The 20,157-nt window shown below is 43.9% G+C and overlaps 1 protein-coding gene across 3 annotated transcripts in view; it reads right to left on the bottom strand.

Annotated features, from left to right (window-relative positions):
* Positions 1-20,157, bottom strand: part of GLI2 (GLI family zinc finger 2) — a 459,364-nt gene that overhangs the window by 55,867 nt on the left and 383,340 nt on the right. Inside the window, exons 4-5 of one of the 3 annotated variants that reach the window (XM_060261633.1) lie at positions 14,646-14,848; positions 9,088-9,279 (exon numbers count right to left, since the gene is read on the bottom strand). In XM_060261633.1, coding sequence (XP_060117616.1) covers positions 9,088-9,279; positions 14,646-14,848 — 395 coding nt within the window. The remainder of the gene's footprint in view (positions 1-9,087; positions 9,280-14,645; positions 14,849-20,157) is intronic. The other 2 variants (XM_060261634.1, XM_060261635.1) reach the window with 2 other exon arrangements.

Here is a 20,157-nt window from a genome sequence, read left to right as displayed (position 1 = left end):
ATCCCGCCCTCCACTCCGAAGAGTCTCAGAACGGCTCACAATCTCCTTTACCTTCCTCCCCCACAACAGACACCCTGTGAGGTAGATGAAGATATTGGATTTATATCCTGCCCTCCACTCCGAAGAGTCTCAGAGCGGCTCACAATATCCTTTCCCTTCCTCCCCCACAACAGACACCCTGTGAGGTAGATGAAGATATTGGATTTATATCCCGCTCTCCACTCCGAAGAGTCCCAGAGCGGCTCACAATCTCCTTTACCTTCCTCCCCCACAACAGACACCCTGTGAGGTAGATGAAGATATTGGATTTAGATCCCGCCCTCCACTCCGAAGAGTCTCAGAGTGGCTCACAATCTCCTTTCCCTTCCTCCCCCACAACAGACACCCTGTGAGGTGGGTGGGGCTGGAGAGGGCTCTCACAGCCCTTTCAAGGACAACCTCTGCCAGAGCTATGGCTGACCCAAGGCCATTCCAGCAGGTGCAAGTGGAGGAGTGGGGAATCAAACCCGGTTCTCCCAGATAAGAGACCGCACACTTAACCACTACACCAAACTGACCCGGGGCAGATCAAAAAGTCAAGGTCAGATCGGCACAGCTGCCTCATCTAGCCTTTGCACTCACCCAGTTCTCTGATTTCTCTGAGACACATCAAATAGCTACCAGTTGAGAAGTCTTCTGCCGAACTCTTGTGTTTCCTGGCATCTGGCCACAGGGACACATAAGCAAGGCTGATTGGTGGTGTGAATCTGCCAATCCACTCTAGGCATTCACCAACATTCTTTTTTTTTAAATCACTGCTACAGAGCAAATGAGCACATGAGAGCATATATGCACAGCCACTAAACATGTAAAGGAAAATCCCCAAAAAGGAATGACATGCAACAACCATCTGAGTGTACCTATGTGCCCCCCACACGATATATGGGCAGCTTGCATGGGAGTGCCTGATCAGGAGGGATTTGTCTGATGCATTTTGGGGTAGCACGATTTGCAATGCCTCATAAGCATACGGAGCTGCCAGTCTGAATGCAGCCCATGCGCTATAACCCATTTGGACTTTTACTTTGGGCGTTTTCGCACAGGGCTTACCCCGGAGCAACGTCCCTTTTCACCACGCAGCGTCTGCGCGGATTTTGCACCAACTGCTCTGCAGAACCCGGAAGAGCCGCGGCTTTTGCATCGCAAATGTAAAGTTGTTTTTTGGCGGTTTACATTTGCGACGCAAAAGCCGCGGCACTACGCGGCTCTTCCGGGTTCTGCGGAGCAGTTGGTGCGAAATCCGCGCAGACGCTGCACGGTGAAGAGGGACGTCGCTCCGGGGTAAGCCCTGTGCGAAAACTCCCTTTGTCATGATCTTCCATGCCCACTAAAGACTGAATGGATCAAGCACTTCAGAAGAGTTGCCATAGAAATTCTGCCTAAAGAGAATTTTAGCTTGAAATATCTGAGCAACATCACAGGCAGAAACCAAAAGACTTTTGGAAGAACAGCTGCCTTTCTAAAAGGCACATGTCTAGGTTGCCTCTGCATGTTGCCTGAAGAAAATGGGAAGTAAATTTGGGAGATTATCCTCTGAGGGATTTTGATGGGACGCTGAAAAATTTCTCAAAGGGCTTTTACATAGCCCGAATTCAAATATTTCACATTAAACTCTGTTTATCCAGATGACACTATTAAAATAAATTCTTTTTCTTTACACATTGTTTTGTATTTTTATTTAATGTACAACATACCAAAATTCTTTATGCAGGTAATGCTTATGCTGAATGAATAGCGGTGTAGTATGATAAGCAAAAATAAAAAGAGAAGGAAACTTCTCTCTCTCTGCATACAGCCATATTTACCACCAGTTTGGTGAGCCAGTTTGGTGTAGTGGTTAAGTGTGCGGACTCTTATCTGGGAGAACCGGGTTTGATTCCCCACTCCTCCACTTGCACCTGCTAGCATGGCCTTGGGTCAGCCATAGCTCTGGCAGAGGTTGTCCTTGAAAGGGCAGCTGCTGTGAGAGCCCTCTCCAGCCCCACCCACCTCACAGGGTGTCTGTTGTGGGGGAGGAAGGGAAAGGAGATTGTGAGCCGCTCTGAGACTCTTCGGAGTGGAGGGCGGGATATAAATCCAATATCTTCATCTTCTTCATCTTCACCATGTATATAGTAAAAAAATAACAGAACACTATCTTCACAGGTGGTTGGTTCTGTTTTTCCCCCCAAAAGGACTTGTCAGTTATTCTTTTAGAGAAAAGGCTTCTTCTGCATCAGTGAAGGTTTCTACATGCGACTGATCTTTGATCGTAGTAAACATTTGATTGATTGATTGATACAGAAGAGTTATGTGCACAACAGTAGGTGCTTTCTTGGTTTCATTCTTTGCATGCAACAGATTCATGTACTGCTAGGATGGAAGTTCATTTGTCTAGGTGAAAGGGAGCATGGTTTTCAGCACTGTGCAATCAAGTCTTTTGTAATCCGTGTTGCTTGTCTGATCCAGATGTAGCAGTCTTACACCCTTTCTGCATACACAGTTTACTTCTGATTTTCACTGAAGTTGAGTTGGTTGGGGTTTACTTCAAATGCTGCGCATGCACTCTGCTCCCCCCCCCCCCATTTTTATTGGGAATCGTGGAGTATATCTTCTGCATATCAATGAGAAAACCCAGGTAGTGTTGTGGGGTTGGTCTCTCCGGATTGGGTGTGTCTTTTAAAATAGGAGATTCTTCCATCTGAATTTACTGTGGGGTCATCATTAGTGTTCTCTCCCCCCCCCCCTCTTATCATTAGTTAAGGAGTTTAACACTAATCCAGGATGACTGAAGAAAAAAAAAATCATTGGCAGGGACTGCTTTAAAAGTTTAGTGAGGGGAGATTCTGACCACTTGGTCAGAGAAGCAGCAGAGAGGCTGCTGTGCATTCACTTGTAGATGTAGATGTGCATTCACTTGTAGATTTCTGTTACACTATCTTTTTAAATGTTTAAAACCTCATAAAGTTTAAAGTTAATTTTTATAGTGTATGGCCTACGGGCTTTTAAACCTAATAAACTGAATTGCACTGAACTGTGTGTCTGCTGTCAAGTCTCTGTAAAACCTTGGTCAAGTCTGTCCTGTACTTTGGCTCAAGCAAAGAGCCTTCTGGGTAAAGCCTTTCTGTATTCCAATGCTGCTAGCTAAACCTCTCCCTACCCCCCTCCCTTTCCTTTGTTATGTAGTCTTGCTTTGAAATGGGAATATGGGAAGCTATAATCTGTGCCTTCTCAGGCTGGGCATCGGGGGAGGTTGGAGCCAAAGGACGCTCAAGGCCAAAGCCGGCCTGAGAAAGAAATTGTAACATCAATGTGTGAATGTGCCCTGCATAGTGCCCCTCCCTTAAGAATCCCTTTGAAGTGTACCTTATATGATGGCATTGTACTGTATAATCTTTAGTCTTTCAATTTGAACCTATCCAAGTACATCATCAATAAACTAGCAACTTTGTTTCAACAACGACTCGTTATTGAATTTGGAGACTTGACATCCGCTTGGTGGAGAAGGTTCATGAGGGGGGAGTGGAGATGTCAATGCTTTGCAGCATGAGTTCCGCCCCCAATTGTTATTTGGAAATGAGATGACAAATGCAGAAGACCAGATGTTGAGCCAGACTTTTTTTGAAAAAACAGACTTTTTTTTGAAAAAACAGGCTGCTGCTTCCCCAGAACAGGTTCCACAGCATTATACCTCATGTTTGTGATCAGAGTCAATTTAAAAGAAAAACTTTTTTTCAGAAACAAAATTGCACCAAAGGGGAATCAAGCCAACAACCTTGCTGTTAATAGCACTATATCTTAACCAACCAAGCTAACTGGCTATTCCTGAAAAACGAGTCAAAGGTGATTACTTACCTAATCTCTTATTTCAAAAGACATGCCTAGTGCAAAACTGACCAATAAGGAGAAACCAACTGGCCTGGGGGGGGGGGAGGAAAAGTCTGAGGAAATGTGTATGATAAATCATCACAAAAGGACTGTGAGAAGTCCTGGTGGGAAGCAGATTGAAAGTGGGCTCAGAGCTGAAGGGGGGAGATGGGATCAATGCAGAAAGAAAAACAAAGTGCAATTGGAATGCATAGAGGAATGTAGGGGGAGACTCCTGACTGTGATGCACAGTGAAAGTGAAGGAAATAGAGGTGCAGAAAGGGCCAATCTTAGAAGTTCCAGCTAGCAAGAAGGAGGCTGAACAGCAACACATGGGGTATTGGGAAGGTAGAATGTAAACAAACCAAACAGATCTTCATATTAACTTCAGCTAAGAAACTGGACAGATTTGTGTAAGTCCCCATCATACTGCTTAGAGTATCCCAGGGCACATTATTGGGCCAGAAGGAGTTTGTTGGGTTTCTGTTTCTAAAATAGTTGCCGAGAGGACTGGTTAGCACAAAGCTGCTGTTGCACAAGTTACAAATTCACACCCAATAAAGAAGGTTTAATGAATCTCAAAACAACTGAGAGTGAGCTTTCCAGTTCTTTTCCCACTTGTATTTCATGCAAGTTGGTTTTTGCATTTGTTTGTCATTTGTCTATGCACATTTTCTGGTTAGGGAGTTTAATGGCCATTTCAAAATCCATTTTTGGAGATTTGGGAGTTCAGAGGCTCCACATGCTGTAGGTTCAAATGTAACAAGATGATGTTTCAGCTAGAGATAGGCTAATGTGCTCATTTGGAAATATTTTAAGTATTTCAAATGTAAGAAATATAGTACCCAATTGGCTGCACAAGATCCAATGTATCTGCTTGTATCAAGGGTTGCCAAATAAAAAGTGCTTGCTCTTTTAAAGTTAGAGTTCTTCATTAGGTAAATCTAGTATTCAAAATAGCTGAATTTTAACCAAGTCTTTGATTTCTGTGGAAGATGGTCAGTCCATCTGCCACGTTTTTATCTTGCCTTTTCTCCAAACAGTTTAAGATGGTGTACGTGGTTAACTGTTTCCCAATATCAACTGCATTTAAGGCCTTGGTGAGGCAAGTTAGAAGAGAAAGATTGGCTCAGTTACCTAGTGAGCTGCAAGGCAAAGCAAGGATTTGAACTCAGATCTTTTCATTCCTAACCAAACACTCTAATCACTATATTGCATTGGGTCTGTGTAATATTATTTGGGGAATGAATGGCAGATGTCATAGTACGCCTTGATGACATAGAGCATCCCATCGCTTTCCAAATTTCCCCCTAAAAAAGAAAACACTCAAGTTTGTTGCGTCATGGAAGCCTACACTTCCAGAAGCATGTGTACAGTTGTCCAGAATGATGCAAACTGGCCTAACTTCTGCATTTTCTAGCTGCAGAGTTGGGAATTTATTAGTGCAAAAAGCCAGAGATTTTCCAGACTAATACAAAATTAACCCTCCCATATGGAGAATAAGGCTTTATTCAGTGAAAATGACCCTTGCAGATGTAAAAAGGACTCTGTGATCATAAGAACATAAGAGAAGCCATGTTGGATCAGGCCAACGGCCCATCCAGTCCAACACTCTGTGTCACACAGTGGCAAAAAATTTTATATATACACACACACTGTGGCTAATAGCCACTGATGGACCTGTGCTCCATACTTTTATCTAAACCCCTCTTAAAGGTGGCTATACTTGTGGCCGCCACCACCTCCTGTGGCAGTGAATCCCACATGTTAATCACCCTTTGGGTGAAGAAGTACTTCCTTTTATCCGTTTTAACCTGTCTGCTCAGCAATTTCATCGAATGCCCACGAGTTCTTGTATTGTGAGAAAGGGAGAAAAGTACTTCTTTCTCTACTTTCTCCATCCCATGCATTATCTTGTAAACCTCTATCATGTCACCCCGCAGTCGACGTTTCTCCAAGCTAAAGAGTCCCAAGTGTTTCAACCTTTCTTCATAGGGAAAGTGCTCCAGCCCTTTAATCATTCTAGTTGCCCTTCTCTGGACTTTCTCCAATGCTATAATATCCTTTTTGAGGTGCGGCGACCAGAACTGCACACAGTACTCCAAATGAGACCGCACCATCGATTTATACAGGGGCATTATGATACTGGCTGATTTGTTTTCAATTCCCTTCCTAATAATTCCCAGCATGGCATTGGCCTTTTTTATTGCAAACGCACACTGTCTTGACATTTTCAGTGAGTTATCTACCACGACCCCAAGATCTCTCTCTTGGTCAGTCTCTGCCAGTTCACACCCCATCAACTTGTATTTGTAGCTGGGATTCTTGGCCCCAATGTGCATTACTTTGCACTTGGCCACATTGAACTGCATCATGTTGCATAGAGTTGGCCAGATCACAAACCATAAGAAGCAATAAGAAGTTAATCCATGGCAGGAAACCCATATCGGCTCTCTGATTTCTTGACTTTTTTTCCTTCCTGTGGAGTGACACTACATCAGAAGCTATGTGCTTGCCAGATATGATTTGGGCCTCTTTTGTCTAGGGACAAGACAGACACCTTGCTGACGCAATGATCTTACTTCTAAGTGTCCCTGCCTGCCGTTTAGCACACCAGGAACATGTAATAATAATAATAATAAATCATTATTGTGCTGCTTCTTACATGGTGTGGATTATAGAACAGCATAGCATAAGAACGTATTGAAAGATGAGAAAATACAAGAAAAAAGAAGAGACCAAGAAAAGAAGGCCAGTCACAGTCTTAGGAGTTCTGTTGTTCTCACTAACGGTCTATGAAAGGTTACAGAAGTGCTTCCTCAGAGGAGCAAATTTAAAAGCTGATCTCATCCTATGAAGCTTGCCAAAGTTCTGTCCTCCTGCATGACATTAACATAAACGCTGCTGTGCAGAACCAGACGTTTTACTAAAGAGCTGCCTCTTGAAAAGACGCCTATGGCATGCTGGCAATTAATGAGTGCGGCTTGAGTATCCGTAGGCAAGAGTCTAAGCCGTCAGATACATGAGGTGGATCGGCATGCTGGTGAGTGGACAGAGGGAAAAACTAGAGAAAAAACAACACATGATTAGCTGTTTAACTGCCAGAAACACGGAAAACCAACTCATACTTTTTTGGGCATGCACTAAATCTCAACTTCTATGTATATACTCCACTGTCTTTCTAGTCCACCTCACAGAGCTAATGTAGTAAAAGCTCACGTTACACTATAGCAATTAATATTAAAGGTGCCACTCAATTCTCTGCCGTAGTGAAATTTATCACTACCTCTAGGTAAATGACACACACACACACACGCACACAAATCCTTTCGCACCACAAAGCCATTTTCAAGAAGGACGTCATAAATTTACCAGGCAGCTACAGCAATGCAAAGGATTCTCTCCATCATTCTAATACTGCCATCATATTTTCCCCTGCAGTCTGACTGGCTGATGACCGGTAAAACTTTCTTTCTCCTACGCCCAAATATGGTCACCGCTTAGAATCTCAGGGCACAAGCCTGCCAAAATTTGGGAGATAAAAGTTCCCGTAGTGTTTCAGCCCTGGACAATTCTTTCTGTCTGTTCTTTTATTCCCTGTCGCAGTCACCTCCTCTTCGTCAGTGAAAAGAAACACGAAGGGCACAATCCAGAGAAACTGAAGCAGTTGTAAGCCCCACTGAGTTCAACAGAAGAGTTTAAGCGCGTGCTTTAACTTTCTCCCACTGAAATCAGGGGAGCTTAAAAGTTAGTAGTGCTTCAGCTTGGTTGGATTGGGCTCACAGAAATCATCTTTAAAACAAAAAGGCCAAAATAGCACCATCTTGTTTTAAAATTAAAAGAGGAAAAATTATTATGAAGGCTGTGCTAATGAATTATTTGCTTTCTTAACTGTTTGGAACTGCTGTCTCAAAGCATACTGTCTAAGCAGGCAATCTGATTGCATCCCATTCCCCTGGATCATGGAGATGGTGATTACCCTGTATTTGTTTTCAGCATTTTTATATTTCTTCATCTCTCAGCGCTTTATGAATGTCATGAGGAATGTTAGTCACTAGCCGTTCTAGAATTTTTATAATATTGATTATTGATTACAAGGATTCTCAAAAACGGGAGTGGGCTATTGCATGGCTTTCTGGATCTTTGCCTTTTATTGCCTATGGACGCAAACAGGGTCTACAGTCAGATATATTAACTCAGAAAGACGGTCAAGGGTTGTATCACTGTGCAGCACTGTACTTCAAGAAAACTTACATAGGGTTGCCAGCCTCCAGGTGGGATGTGGAGATATCCTGGAATTACAACTGGTCCCCAGTTACCCTGGAGAAATGGATGCTCATGGAGGTGGATTCTATGGCATCACATCCTTGCTTTGCTTCCTCCTTTCCCCAGGCTTCACATCAAAATCTCCATGAATTTCCCAATCCTGAGTTGGCAACCGTAGACTGCAAGCATGCATGTGTGTGTATGTGTGTGCGCACACTAGGGTTGCCAATCCCCAGGTGGGGGCAGGGGATCCCCCGGTTTGGAGACCCTCCCCCCGCTTCAGGGTCGTCAGGAAGCGGGGGGAGGGGAGGGGAATGTCTTCTGGGAGCTCTATTATTCCCTATGGAGATCTATTCCCATAGAAAATCATGGAGAATTGATCTGCGGGTATCTAGGGCTCTGGGGGGGCTGTTTTTTGGGGTAGGGGCACCAGATTTTCAGTATAGCATCTAGTGCCTCTCCCCAAAATACCCCCCAAGTTTCAAAAAGGTTGGACCAGGGGGTCCAATTCTATGAGCCCCAAATAAGGTGCCCCTATCCTTCATTATTTCCTATGGTAGGAAGGCATTGAAAAGGTGTGCCGTCCCTTTAAATGTGAGGGCCAGAACTCCCTTTGGAGTTCAATGATGCTTGTCACAGCCTTGACCTTGGCTCCACCCCTAATGTCTCCTGGCTCCACCCCCAAAGTCTCCTGGCTCCACCCCCAAAGTCCCCAGATATTTCTTGAATTGGACTTGGCAACCCTAGCGCGCACACACACTTTTACAACCAGAATCGTATCATTAATAAAATCAACTGCTAATTACAAGCCATAATATACTTGTAGAAATCTGGAACACAGATAAAGCATCTGTCATCCATTCAGGGAACAATCATTCAAGCTAAAGTACCCTTGGGATGTGCACAACTGAGGAAGGCTGATGCTTCCTTACTCACCGTCTACGGGGCTGAGGTAATCATGAAGGTGTGTTGTACTGGCTGCTCCCCCGCTCTGCACGAGGAGGTCTCCATAAGGATTAGGATGGCTGGCCATGAGCGTCATCTGGTGATAGTAATCTGCAGGGTTGGCTCCTGGTGGAGGAGGGGGAAGGCCAAAAAGACCTCTTTCTTTCAGATGCTCATGTGCTACTATACAGGCAAAGAGTGAAGGGGGCAGAGAAGGGGGTGGGGAGGGGGAGAGAAATAGCAAAGCTAAAATATTTCCACTGTGAGTAAACTTTCTGCAGTGACGTTAGACTCTGCCCTTTCCCTGCCAAAAGCTCCAAGTTATGACTGAGTCTGACGTGGGCTTGGGATACGTGCTTTCTGTGGACAAAAGACACCGGCGTGGGGCCCTCCACATCCCTCCATTTCCGCAAATTTATAAACAATCTCTTATTTCCACATATCCCTTCTAATAATCCTTCTGTACGAATGCAGAGTTCATTTTAGTGAAATGGAGTTGGGGGAGAGGAATGGAGGGAAGATGGCGAGGGGCTGAGGCACATTAAGACTGTCAGAATTAACACCCCAGTCTATTACGGAACAGAAATACAAGCGCAGCCCAGTTAGCAAGAAGCAGCATAAGAAAATTAAAGCAACGGCCTAATATGCAGCGTGAGAGATTTTTTAAAAAGCGCCTGGCAGTAGAAAACCATTTGGCTTGCCAGAACCAATTATCCTCACTTTTGCCCATTTGTGAATTTTCAGTCTTGCCTCTCTGCCCACTCCCCATTAACTTATTTACTGCAGCTTAAAAAAAAAAAGGGGGTGGGGGGGACAGAAAAAGCTGAAAATCCAGCACAAAGGCCCCTTTCTAATGTTAAGTAATAATAAAATTTCTTTTGCGGGCAGGAAGGAGGGTCAGGAGCTGGGAGGCAAAACGACTACAGACTACAACAGCAATAAAACACATCTGTTGTTTGCTTAGAGCAGAGCCTTGGAATCTTTCACACTTGTTACAGTGAGAGGCCTTTTGGGATCACCGAAGCAAATCAGAAGCAAAAGACGACAAGTTAACAAGATGTGTTAAGTCTGTGCGGTTGCACTCCAGAGGAAGGTGCCGAGTATCCAGTTCTGATTCCACGCACTTGACGTTTATGACTTAATCACAAATTAGGCAGAGATATCATGGATTCCCGCCCCCCCCCCCTCCTCCTGTGGCATACCATAATTATCATTGGAGCATCTATATTAATGTCAGGAGGTAGACTACTACAAACACTAAATGGATAGTGACTCTTACCAATTGCTGTTTCATTGGTATTAAGGCATAGATTAGATGTAACAAGAAAGCTATCTCAATGAGTTCTGGGATCCTCCGTTTCGTGCATTCCCTCCTCCCTCACATAGAGCAATCTCATTAGATAATTTTGTTTTCACGGCGAGCCATAGTTTACTATTACATCCATACTATTCTGGTTTCTTGGGAAACCAAGAATCTCAGTTGAGGGAAAGCACAAACCATATTGTGTTGGTTTGGGTGTGCAGCATTCTTTAGAACATACTCTAATAAATAATTATCTACTTTGCGGGTGAATGCATAGTACCCCCTGAACAGCATTTGGTACATTGCCTTTTTAGTGCCAATGTACATGTTGGTTTTGTGCATTCTTAATTATATACTGTGATTATGACCCAGCACATTCTGAAATGACTTATTAAAGACGGCTAAACGTGGGCACGGCAGAGCCCTTGATGTGGGCAGGGGGCCTCCAGTTTCGGGTGCTTCTATCTGTCTCCCCCTTTCAAACGGGCAAGAAGCCAGAAATAAATGGGACGCGTCTACATGACTGGGAAGTGGCGTAGGCACATTAGTGATGGGGGAGGCAACCATCTGGTTATTGGGCAAAACTCTGCGGTACAAGCTAATTCTACCATAGAGTTTTGCCCCCAAAACTAAAACATCTCTCCCCCCCCTCCGTGTGCTTTCAGCACTTCCAGGTCACATAAGCACATCATATTTATTTTCAGTGTTCCTCTGCTCCTGTTTTCACCCACCCTTTCCCCACTGGCAGGTCAGGTCCAAGGGACCCGCCAACCCTAGCTAAACACTATAATATTTAATCATTATGTGTATGGAGATCTGAGCTCTGTGGTGTAAGACGGAGCGCCACCACCAAGCTTTTAATTAATCCAGCAGGCGTCCTTTATTTTAACTCTTTTGTTTATTATTATTATTATTTAAACTCTTTTGTTTTATTGTTGTAAGCCACCGTGAGCCTGCTTACGGGATAGGGAAGGATATAAATCCAAAAATTAAATTAAATTAAAAATTAAATTATATGTATCAGACCCACTGAGGAGTTCAGTTCTAAACATGACAATCTAAGGGAGTTCTCTTTGTGCGAACTTCAGCCCAGGATTAACTAGGGTTGCCAATCCCCAGGTGGGGAAAGGGGATCCCCCTGTTTGGAGACCCTCCCCCTGCTTCAGGGTCATCAGAAAGCGGGGGGAGGGGAGGGAAATGTCTGCTGGAAACTCTATTATTCCCTATGGAGATTTATTCCCATAGAAAATAATGGAGAATTGATCCACGGGTATCTGGGGCTCTGGGGGGTGCTGTTTTCTGGGGTAGAGGCACCAAATTTTCAGTATAGCATCTAGTGCCTCTCCCCAAAATACCCCCCACGTTTCAAAAAGATTGGACCAGGGGGTCCAATTCTATGAGCCTCAAAAGAAGGTGCCCCTATCCTTCATTATTTCCTATGGAAGGAAGGAATTGAAAAGGAGTGCCGTCCCTTTAAATGTGATGGCCAGAACTCCCTTTGGAGTTCAATTATGCTTGCACAGCCTTGGTCTTGGTGCCACTCCTAATGTCTCCTGGTTCCACCCCCAAAGTCCCCAGATATTTCTTGAATTGGACTTGGCAACCCTAGGATTAACTATTAAGCAAAATAAACACGTGCTTAGTGCACCAAGGGAAAGGGGCACTTTGAAGATGAAATATTTTTTCTCAGTCATTCCTTCTGTTATGGCAAGTCATATGGAATAATAGGCAGTGGAATCACTAGCACTGAGAAGCGGCGTTGGGGGCTGCTGGGGCAACTATGCAACAAGACAGGCTGGATGTCTCACCTCTACTAAGAATAGAGCAGATTTATTACACCAGATTAGTTTTGAGGACTTGATCAAAGACTTTGCCATTTAAGAAGTAGGAGCAAACTTTTTAAAGTATACAGTTATAAGTAGGAAAAAATAAGCATTATTTTGCATCTTTTGATCCATGGGTAAAATGTTTTGTTCTGTACAAATACTATTTCTCCACTAGAATATCTTTTTAAAAAAATTGTCCACCAACATCGATTTATGTAGAATGAGGATATTCCAAATTGAAAAAATATGCTCTTGAGCTAGGGTTGCCAAGTCCAATTTAAGAAATATCTGGGGACTTTGGGGGTGGAGCCAGGAGACTTTGGGGGTGGAGCCAGGAGACTTTGGGGGTGGAGCCAAGATCAAGGCTGTGACAAGCATCATTGAACTCCAAAGGGAGTTCTGGCTATCACATTTAAAGGGACGGCACACCTTTTCAATGCCTTCCTTCCATAGGAAATAATGAAGGATAGGGGCACCTTCTTTGGGGGCTCATAGAATTGGACCCCCTGGTCCAATCTTTTTGAAACTTGGGGGGTATTTTGGGGAGAGGCAATAGATGCTATACTGAAAATTTGGTGCCTCTACCCAAAAAACCAGCCCCCCCCCAGAGCCCCAGATACCCACAGATCAATTCTCCATGATTTTCTATGGGAATAAATCTCCATAGGGAATAACAGAGTTCCCAGCAGACATTCCCCTCCCCTCCCCCTGCTTTCTGATGACCCTGAAGCGGGGGGAGGGCCTCCAAACTGGGGGATCCCCTGCCCCCACCTGGGGATTGGCAACCCTATCTTGAGCTCACATAATTTCAGTCAAGATGATATCAGATCACATTTAATCTTTGGGGAGGTGATTCAAAATAGTTTTCAATAATGTTTTGTTTTTGTATTTTTCCCTTATAATTTTTTGTTATTAAAAATGCATCTTAAAATGTTGAAAAATTGTATTTTTTCTGTTGCTCTAGTTATAAGTAAACAATGTGCTTATATTGCTTACTGCTGTATTGTGTTAAATAATTTTAAAAAGTTTATATTTAATGTAGTTGTGGGGTCTGGCCTGGAGGATGGTCTAGAAGAAAACTGAATCTTTAACCTCTTATTTCTCGTTCAGCACTAAGTCTTACTGTCCTGTCAGTTAAGCAATGGAAGGGCTGAGGGGCACCATTGATGGGCTGTGCATCAGTTTAGGGTTGCTAAACACTTGATAAGGTGGGGTTTCCTCTTATTTCAGGGTCACCAATCTACCACCAGCCAGCTGGCTGGCAGGGGAAGCCCCACCCCGAAGCAGCCCCCTCCCACATTGATGTTGTTGGTGCAATGACATAACCTGGTAGTTGTGTCATCACGGCTGGCACATTGTGCATCAATGCTCTAGCATTTTGGCTGAAACTCTATGGTTAGGTGCAGCCCCATATCCAGAATTTTTTTCCATGGGGGGGGGTGCTAGGGCACCAGGGGGGTTATAATTTAATGCACTGGGAATACAAAGGGAGAATATTGGAAATACATGCAGTGTCCTCTCCCTACCAGCCATACTCCATGCAGACTGTGGCCCTTTGCAGCCCTGGGCTCAGCTGGTTGACAGCCGAGGGAAAACTCCAAGCAAGGCTAGGATATGGCCCCATCTCAAAATCCTTATTTGGTGGCAGGCTTTGGAGCCCCACATGTCCCATCCCTGGATACAGCCCTGGTTAGGTGATTTCCAGGAGATATCACACCGTGTCCAAGTAGATCCCGGGAGCCCCCCAGTGGAAGCTTAGTGAGTTCTGGCAATCCTACATCAGTTGGCCTTAAACCAGCCCTGCTTCAACATGTAAATATAGCTGTGTGAACTGATCAGAATGAAAAGTGGATAGCAAATAAGATACAATCAGGAAACTATGGCCGTTTTCCCACTGAGCTTACCTCGGAGCGACGTCCCTCTTCACCGCGCAGCGTCTGCGCGGATTTCCCACCAACTGCTCCGAGTAACCAAGTAGAGTCGCGGCTTTTGCGTCGCTAACGTAAACTGGTTTTTAGCGGTTTCCATTTGCGACGCAAAAGGCCGGGAACTTCCTGGTTCCTCGGAGCAGCCTCGGAGCAGTTGGTGGGAAATCCGCGCAGACGCTGCGCGGTGAAGAGGGACGTTGCTCCGAGGTAAGCTCAGTGGGAAAACGGCCTATTACTGCTCGCATGATAGCAGGTTTGCTAGTTCATCCTTTTCTTCCTCCGTGAGCAGAAACGATAGAATAACGTGAGCTATTCTTTTAAAGCGCTAATAGCAAAAGTATAATTAATGAAGGCTTGCCTCACGGCCATTTCTCTTTAAAATGGATAACTCCTTTCATGGAGACTATCCTGCAGTGGTTGCTATATAAATCACAATGGATATATACAAGGTTTAAGTTCTCGAACGTAGTCTAGATTGTGCATCTCACTTACTGTCAGCTGGGCTGAGACCTCTAGCAGTTGAGATCATGGACAGGGTGGGGCTGCTGTGCATAGATCGGAGGTAGTGTTCCATGTGGGGGTTCATGTATGGGTGAGGAGGGTTGAAAGGCGATTCTGCAGGTCCCACAGAATGTGGAGAAAGACGGATGAGAGAGAGGTCAGAGATAACAGGGCTACCACTCAGAGCAGGAGGTCTGCAAAAGAGGCAGAAAGACGTTCCATCAATGGGACATTTTGTTCAGCTTCTTGGCGCACAAGCAGGCAATGAGACATAAGAACAAAATTTAGAGAAGAAATGCAGCCAGTTTAACAATTCTCATGTGCAGCGTCGGTTGGTTTTTCTTCTGGCTACTGAAACAGATAGGGAGGAAGAGGAAACGGTTGATGTCTCACTCCCAAAAGTCACAGGCCAAGGACTGTCCTGTAATTAAAGAATTTTAACTGACATCTGCAACTTTAAGCCTTATTAGTAAAACAATTAAATTTAAAGAAATGTACACATTAAAATATTGTGCCTCTTGTGGAGACAGTGAAAGAAATGAAGACACAATTCGGCCAATAAAAGATATCACCCATTTCAAAGCTATCTTTAGCATTTCTTTTGTATTACAGCAAAAACACCTTAAATGTCAGAATTTTATGCCAGCTTTCATGGACTTCTTCAGATGCTATTATGCCCTTTTGCAGTTGTACATCAGAACCGATATAGATTCAAACGTAGCATGAGCCATACCTATTGAAATTGCCCTCACCAATTAAAATTGCTGCCCACCAACCAATCAACACAACATTTGGTTCTTCTGTGCTCAGCCATACTTCAGACATGGTTGCAGAGAAAATGCAAGTGGAATTAGTGACATCCAAAATCAGCCTGTGAGTACAAAATGATGCTATTGTTTATAGCATCTCTCCAGCCCCACCCACCTCACAGGGTGTCTGTTGTGGGGGAGGAAGGTAAAGGAGATTGTGAGCCGCTCTGAGACTCTTCGGAGTGGAGGGCGGGATATAAATCCAATATCTTCTTCTTCTTCTTCAATATATGTGTGTGTGTGTTTTGGAAAACAGATGAATAATTTAATAACAATTTCCAACCCCTGTCTACACGATTCTCTGGAGAGCCAGTTTGGTGTAGTGGTTAAGTGTGTGGACTCTTATCTGGGAGAGCCGGGTTTGATCCCCCACTCCTCCACTTGCACCTGCTAGCATGGCCTTGGGTCAGCCATAGTTCTGGTAGGAGTTGTCCTTGAAAGGGCAGCTGCTGTGAGAGCCCTCTCCAGCCCCACCCACCTCACAGGGTGTCTGTTGTGGGGGAGGAAGGTAAAGGAGATTGTAAACCGCTCTGAGTCTCTTCGGAGTGGAGGGCGGGATATAAATCCAATATCTTCATCTACCTCACAGGGTGTCTGTTGTGGGGGAGGAAGGGAAAGGAGATTGTAAACCGCTCTGAGTCTCTTCGGAGTGGAGGGCGGGATATAAATCCAATATCTTCATCTACCTCTCAGGGTGTCTGTTGTGGGGGAGGAAGGCAAAGGAGATTGTGAGCCGTTCTGAGACTCTTCAGAGTGGAGGGCGGGATATAAATCCAATATCTTCATCTACCTCACAGGGTGTGTGTTGTGCGGGGAGGAAGGGAAAGGAGATTGTGAGCCGTTCTGAGACTCTTCGGAGTGGAGGGCAGGATATAAATCCAATATCTTCATCTACCTCACAGGGTGTCTGTTGTGGGGGGAGGAAGGGAAAGGAGATTGTGAGCCGTTCTGAGACTCTTCGGAGTGGAGGGCGGGATATAAATCCAATATCTTCTTCTTTTTCTTCTTCATTTTCCTACTAAGGTTACATAGGAAATATATTAAGTATTCAGCCTAACCTGTTTAATAGAATGGGGCCTGTATACGTCACGAGGTGCATGAAGATTATTAAGCCTGCAATTGTGATGTCATCCACAGCAGAGATCTAGACCTAATTATGCTTTCTGTTTCAGGATATGTTGCAGATAATAAGGCGACTGTTTCAAATATCTACCAATTTAATTTGTATTTGCGGAAAGCAATGGCAGGCGAATGGAAGAATCAGAAAAGTGAATCAAAGCCCGTGTCTCAGGTTCGTCTTGAGATCACTACAAATAATCTCTGGTCCCCATCTGGGAAAAATGAAACGGGATTAAAAATAAAAGAAGTGATGCCATTAAGAAAACATCTGACATTTTTAATCCCGATGAAGGCTAAATTTGAGTGTGTGATAGTATTGGGAGGTGGGTGAGACCTAAATTAAAAACAGCCCCATACGACTCTGACCTCCAGAGCCTGCCTTAATGCATAAGTCTTGAAAGAAATTCTCCTACATACACAGTAAGCTCTCTCTTTCATCAGTACTCATAGTTTCTCCCAACAGAATTGTGACGGCCTTTGATGCATGCTTAAAATTATGTATTCTTTGGTTTATGACCCTTTTGAGTCTATTCTGATCAAACTAGAAGGCCAACATCTAAAGCCCATTAACAATATCCAGGGGTTGATTTTGCCCAAGGCTTATAGTGGAAGAAGCTGTGTGTTTTCAGTTACTTTGGACAAATTAACTCTATGGAAACATAAGGTGATAGGGTGAAGGTTTTAATTCAGTTAGGTGTTATCCTGGATGAATGTGTGTGTGTCAAGGAAGAAGTACATATATAGAAGAAGCTGTGTCTTTTCAGTTACCCTGGACAGAAACTCTATGGAAACACAAGGTGAGAGGGTGAAGGTTATAATTCAGTTAGATGCTATCCTGGACAAATGTGTGAGTGTCAAGGGATTATCACAAGCAAGGAGAGTCATATTCTATAAAGGAATTAGAAGCATCTGCTCAAAACACTTGGAAATGTAACAGAAAGAATGCAAAGCACTTGAAAAATATTGAGATGCATGGAGGTCTAACAGTACAGCAGATACGGAAGTCTAGTAAAGCATCCTCAGAAGTTAACAGGGAATGTGCTGGCATAAACAAATAGGTTAATAATAATAGTAATAATTACAGGCTGCCCCTGTACCGAACTCGGAAACTGCAGCTAGTGCAGAATGCAGCAGCCAGGCTACAAGTGGGACTACCTCGGTGGGAACATGTACGGCCTAGGCTGCGGGAACTGCACTGGCTGCCAATCGTATATCAGGTTCGTTACAAGGTGCTGGTTATCACCTTTAAAGCCCTATATGGCCGTGGACCTGCCTACCTTAGGGACCGCCTCTCTCCATACGTTCTCCAGAGAGCACTGCGTTCCAGCTCACAAAATCTTTTGGAAATCCCTGGGCCTAAGGAGGCCAAACTTAAAACAACCAGGGAGCAGGCCTTCTCCATAAAAGCGCCCCAATGGTGGAATCAGCTACCGGAAGAGGTGTGGGCCCTACGGGATCTTAATCAGTTCCGTACGGCCTGCAAAACTGCCCTCTTCCAATTAGCCTTTTAAGATGGAACCAGAACTAATATTACGCTGTCTTGGACAAACAGAGATTGTAGCACTGTTGTATTGTTTTAGCTTATTTTTAATATTAATTTATATATTGTATTTATACCGTTGTTGATTGATTTTATTATCTGTTTATTGTTATACCATGATATTATATCATGCTTTGTAAGCCGCCCTGAGCCTGCCTTGGTGGGGAGGGCGGGGTATAAATAAAAACTTATTATTATTAAATAGGTTGGCATATTGTTTGGTATAATTATTGTTTATCATTATTTCAGGGGTGGCCAAACTTGCTTAACGTAAGAGCCACATAGAAGAAATGTCAGATGTTTGAGAGCTGCAAGACATGAACAAATATTACATCTTTAGTAAAAATCTTAATATTTTCTTTGCGCAGAAAGATAAAATACATATGTATGCACTTTACAACATGGCCATGCTAGAAGACTTTTTTTAAAAAAAGAAACAAAAGCTGGGGATAACAGTCCCCATAAGACCAGAATAGGGAAAGGTTGTTGTTCAGTCGCACAGTCGAGTCCGACTCTTTGCGACCATGGACCAAGTCATGCAAGGCTCTCCTGTCTTCCACCATCCTCTGAAGTCCGCTCAGGGAAAGGTTAGGGAATTATTTTATTGGCACCAGAGGAAGAAGGAAACACACATGTACCATAGAAATCACTGACTACTGTTCTCATCCTTATGCATTTCTCTTTGCCTTGACAGCAAGGTTAGTAAATACAGCTCCTACAAGAGCTATAAAATTAATGGGGAACCATATGCCACCCTCTTTTTTATCCTCCTTCCAGTGGCTGTTTCTGGTGATTCCTAGAGAGGATTGACATGTTGTTGGCCTTGACTGGCTCGATTTTTTTCTTCTTCTTCCATTGCTTGGATTGACAGAAGACAAAGCTGAAGGGAAAAGGAGGGGTCTTGCTTCTGCCTTCTGTGACACGTGGTCTCAAAACAAAAAAATATACATATGAGGAAAATCAGAGAAAGAGGTAATAGCACAGAAGATATAGAATTCAAAATTCTTAACTGTGCCAAACTGGAGAACAATTAATAATCAGGAACGTCAACCTATCTCAGAAGGTCAGACGGAAGGCTTTTAAACATAAGAATCTCTTGCAAGGAAGGCTCATCTATGTAAGAAGTAGCATGAAAAATGAACATAAGAACATAAGAGAAGCCATGTTAGATCAGGCCAATGGCCCATCCAGTCCAACACTCTGTGTCACACAGTGGCAATTATATATATATATACACACACACACACACACACACACACACACACACACTGTGGCTAACAGCCACTGATGGACCTCTGCTCCATATTTTTATCTAAACCCCTCTTGAAGGTGGCTATGCTTGTGGCCGCCACCACCTCCTGTGGCAGTGAATTCCACATGTTAATCACCCTTTGGGTGAAGAACATGCTTTTGGAATGTTATGTCTCACTAACTCACCCCTGAGTTTTTCTTAGGGCAATAATAGTTTCACATAAAAATAGTTTCACATAAAAATCACATGTATGATCATTAGTTGATCATGGTGATGTCATCAGGAAGTGACATAATTGCACCGGGCATGTCATGCGGAGACACTCAAGCATTTTGGTATAACTCTATGGAACCCCCCCCCCCTCCCCCGCACCTCCGCCAGCAGCTAGGTAGGACCTGGCAACCCAAGTGTAAATGACTGAGAGGCTGACTGAAAGAAAGGACCTCAGAATCATACACAGAAGGGTGTACTTTTGCTCTGTGAGTATTCCTCAGTCTGGGAGAAAATGGCTGCCACTGCGGGGACTGTTTCACAATTTGATCAGCAACAACAAACTTGGGATGAATAAAAAATAAATATTTTTGCAATAAAAAAGGCTAACGCCATGCTGGGAATTATTAGGAAGGGAATTGAAAACAAATCAGCCAGTATCATAATGCCCCTGTATACATCGATGGTGCGGTCTCATTTGGAGTACTGTGTGCAGTTCTGGTCGCCGCACCTCAAAAAGGATATTATAGCATTGGAGAAAGTCCAGAAAAGGGCAACTAGAATGATTAAAGG

This window comes from Heteronotia binoei, chromosome 21, assembly GCF_032191835.1.
Source record: "Heteronotia binoei isolate CCM8104 ecotype False Entrance Well chromosome 21, APGP_CSIRO_Hbin_v1, whole genome shotgun sequence".
In the NCBI taxonomy this organism is placed as follows: domain Eukaryota; kingdom Metazoa; phylum Chordata; class Lepidosauria; order Squamata; family Gekkonidae; genus Heteronotia; species Heteronotia binoei.
This window is presented reverse-complemented; position numbering and strand designations above follow the sequence as displayed.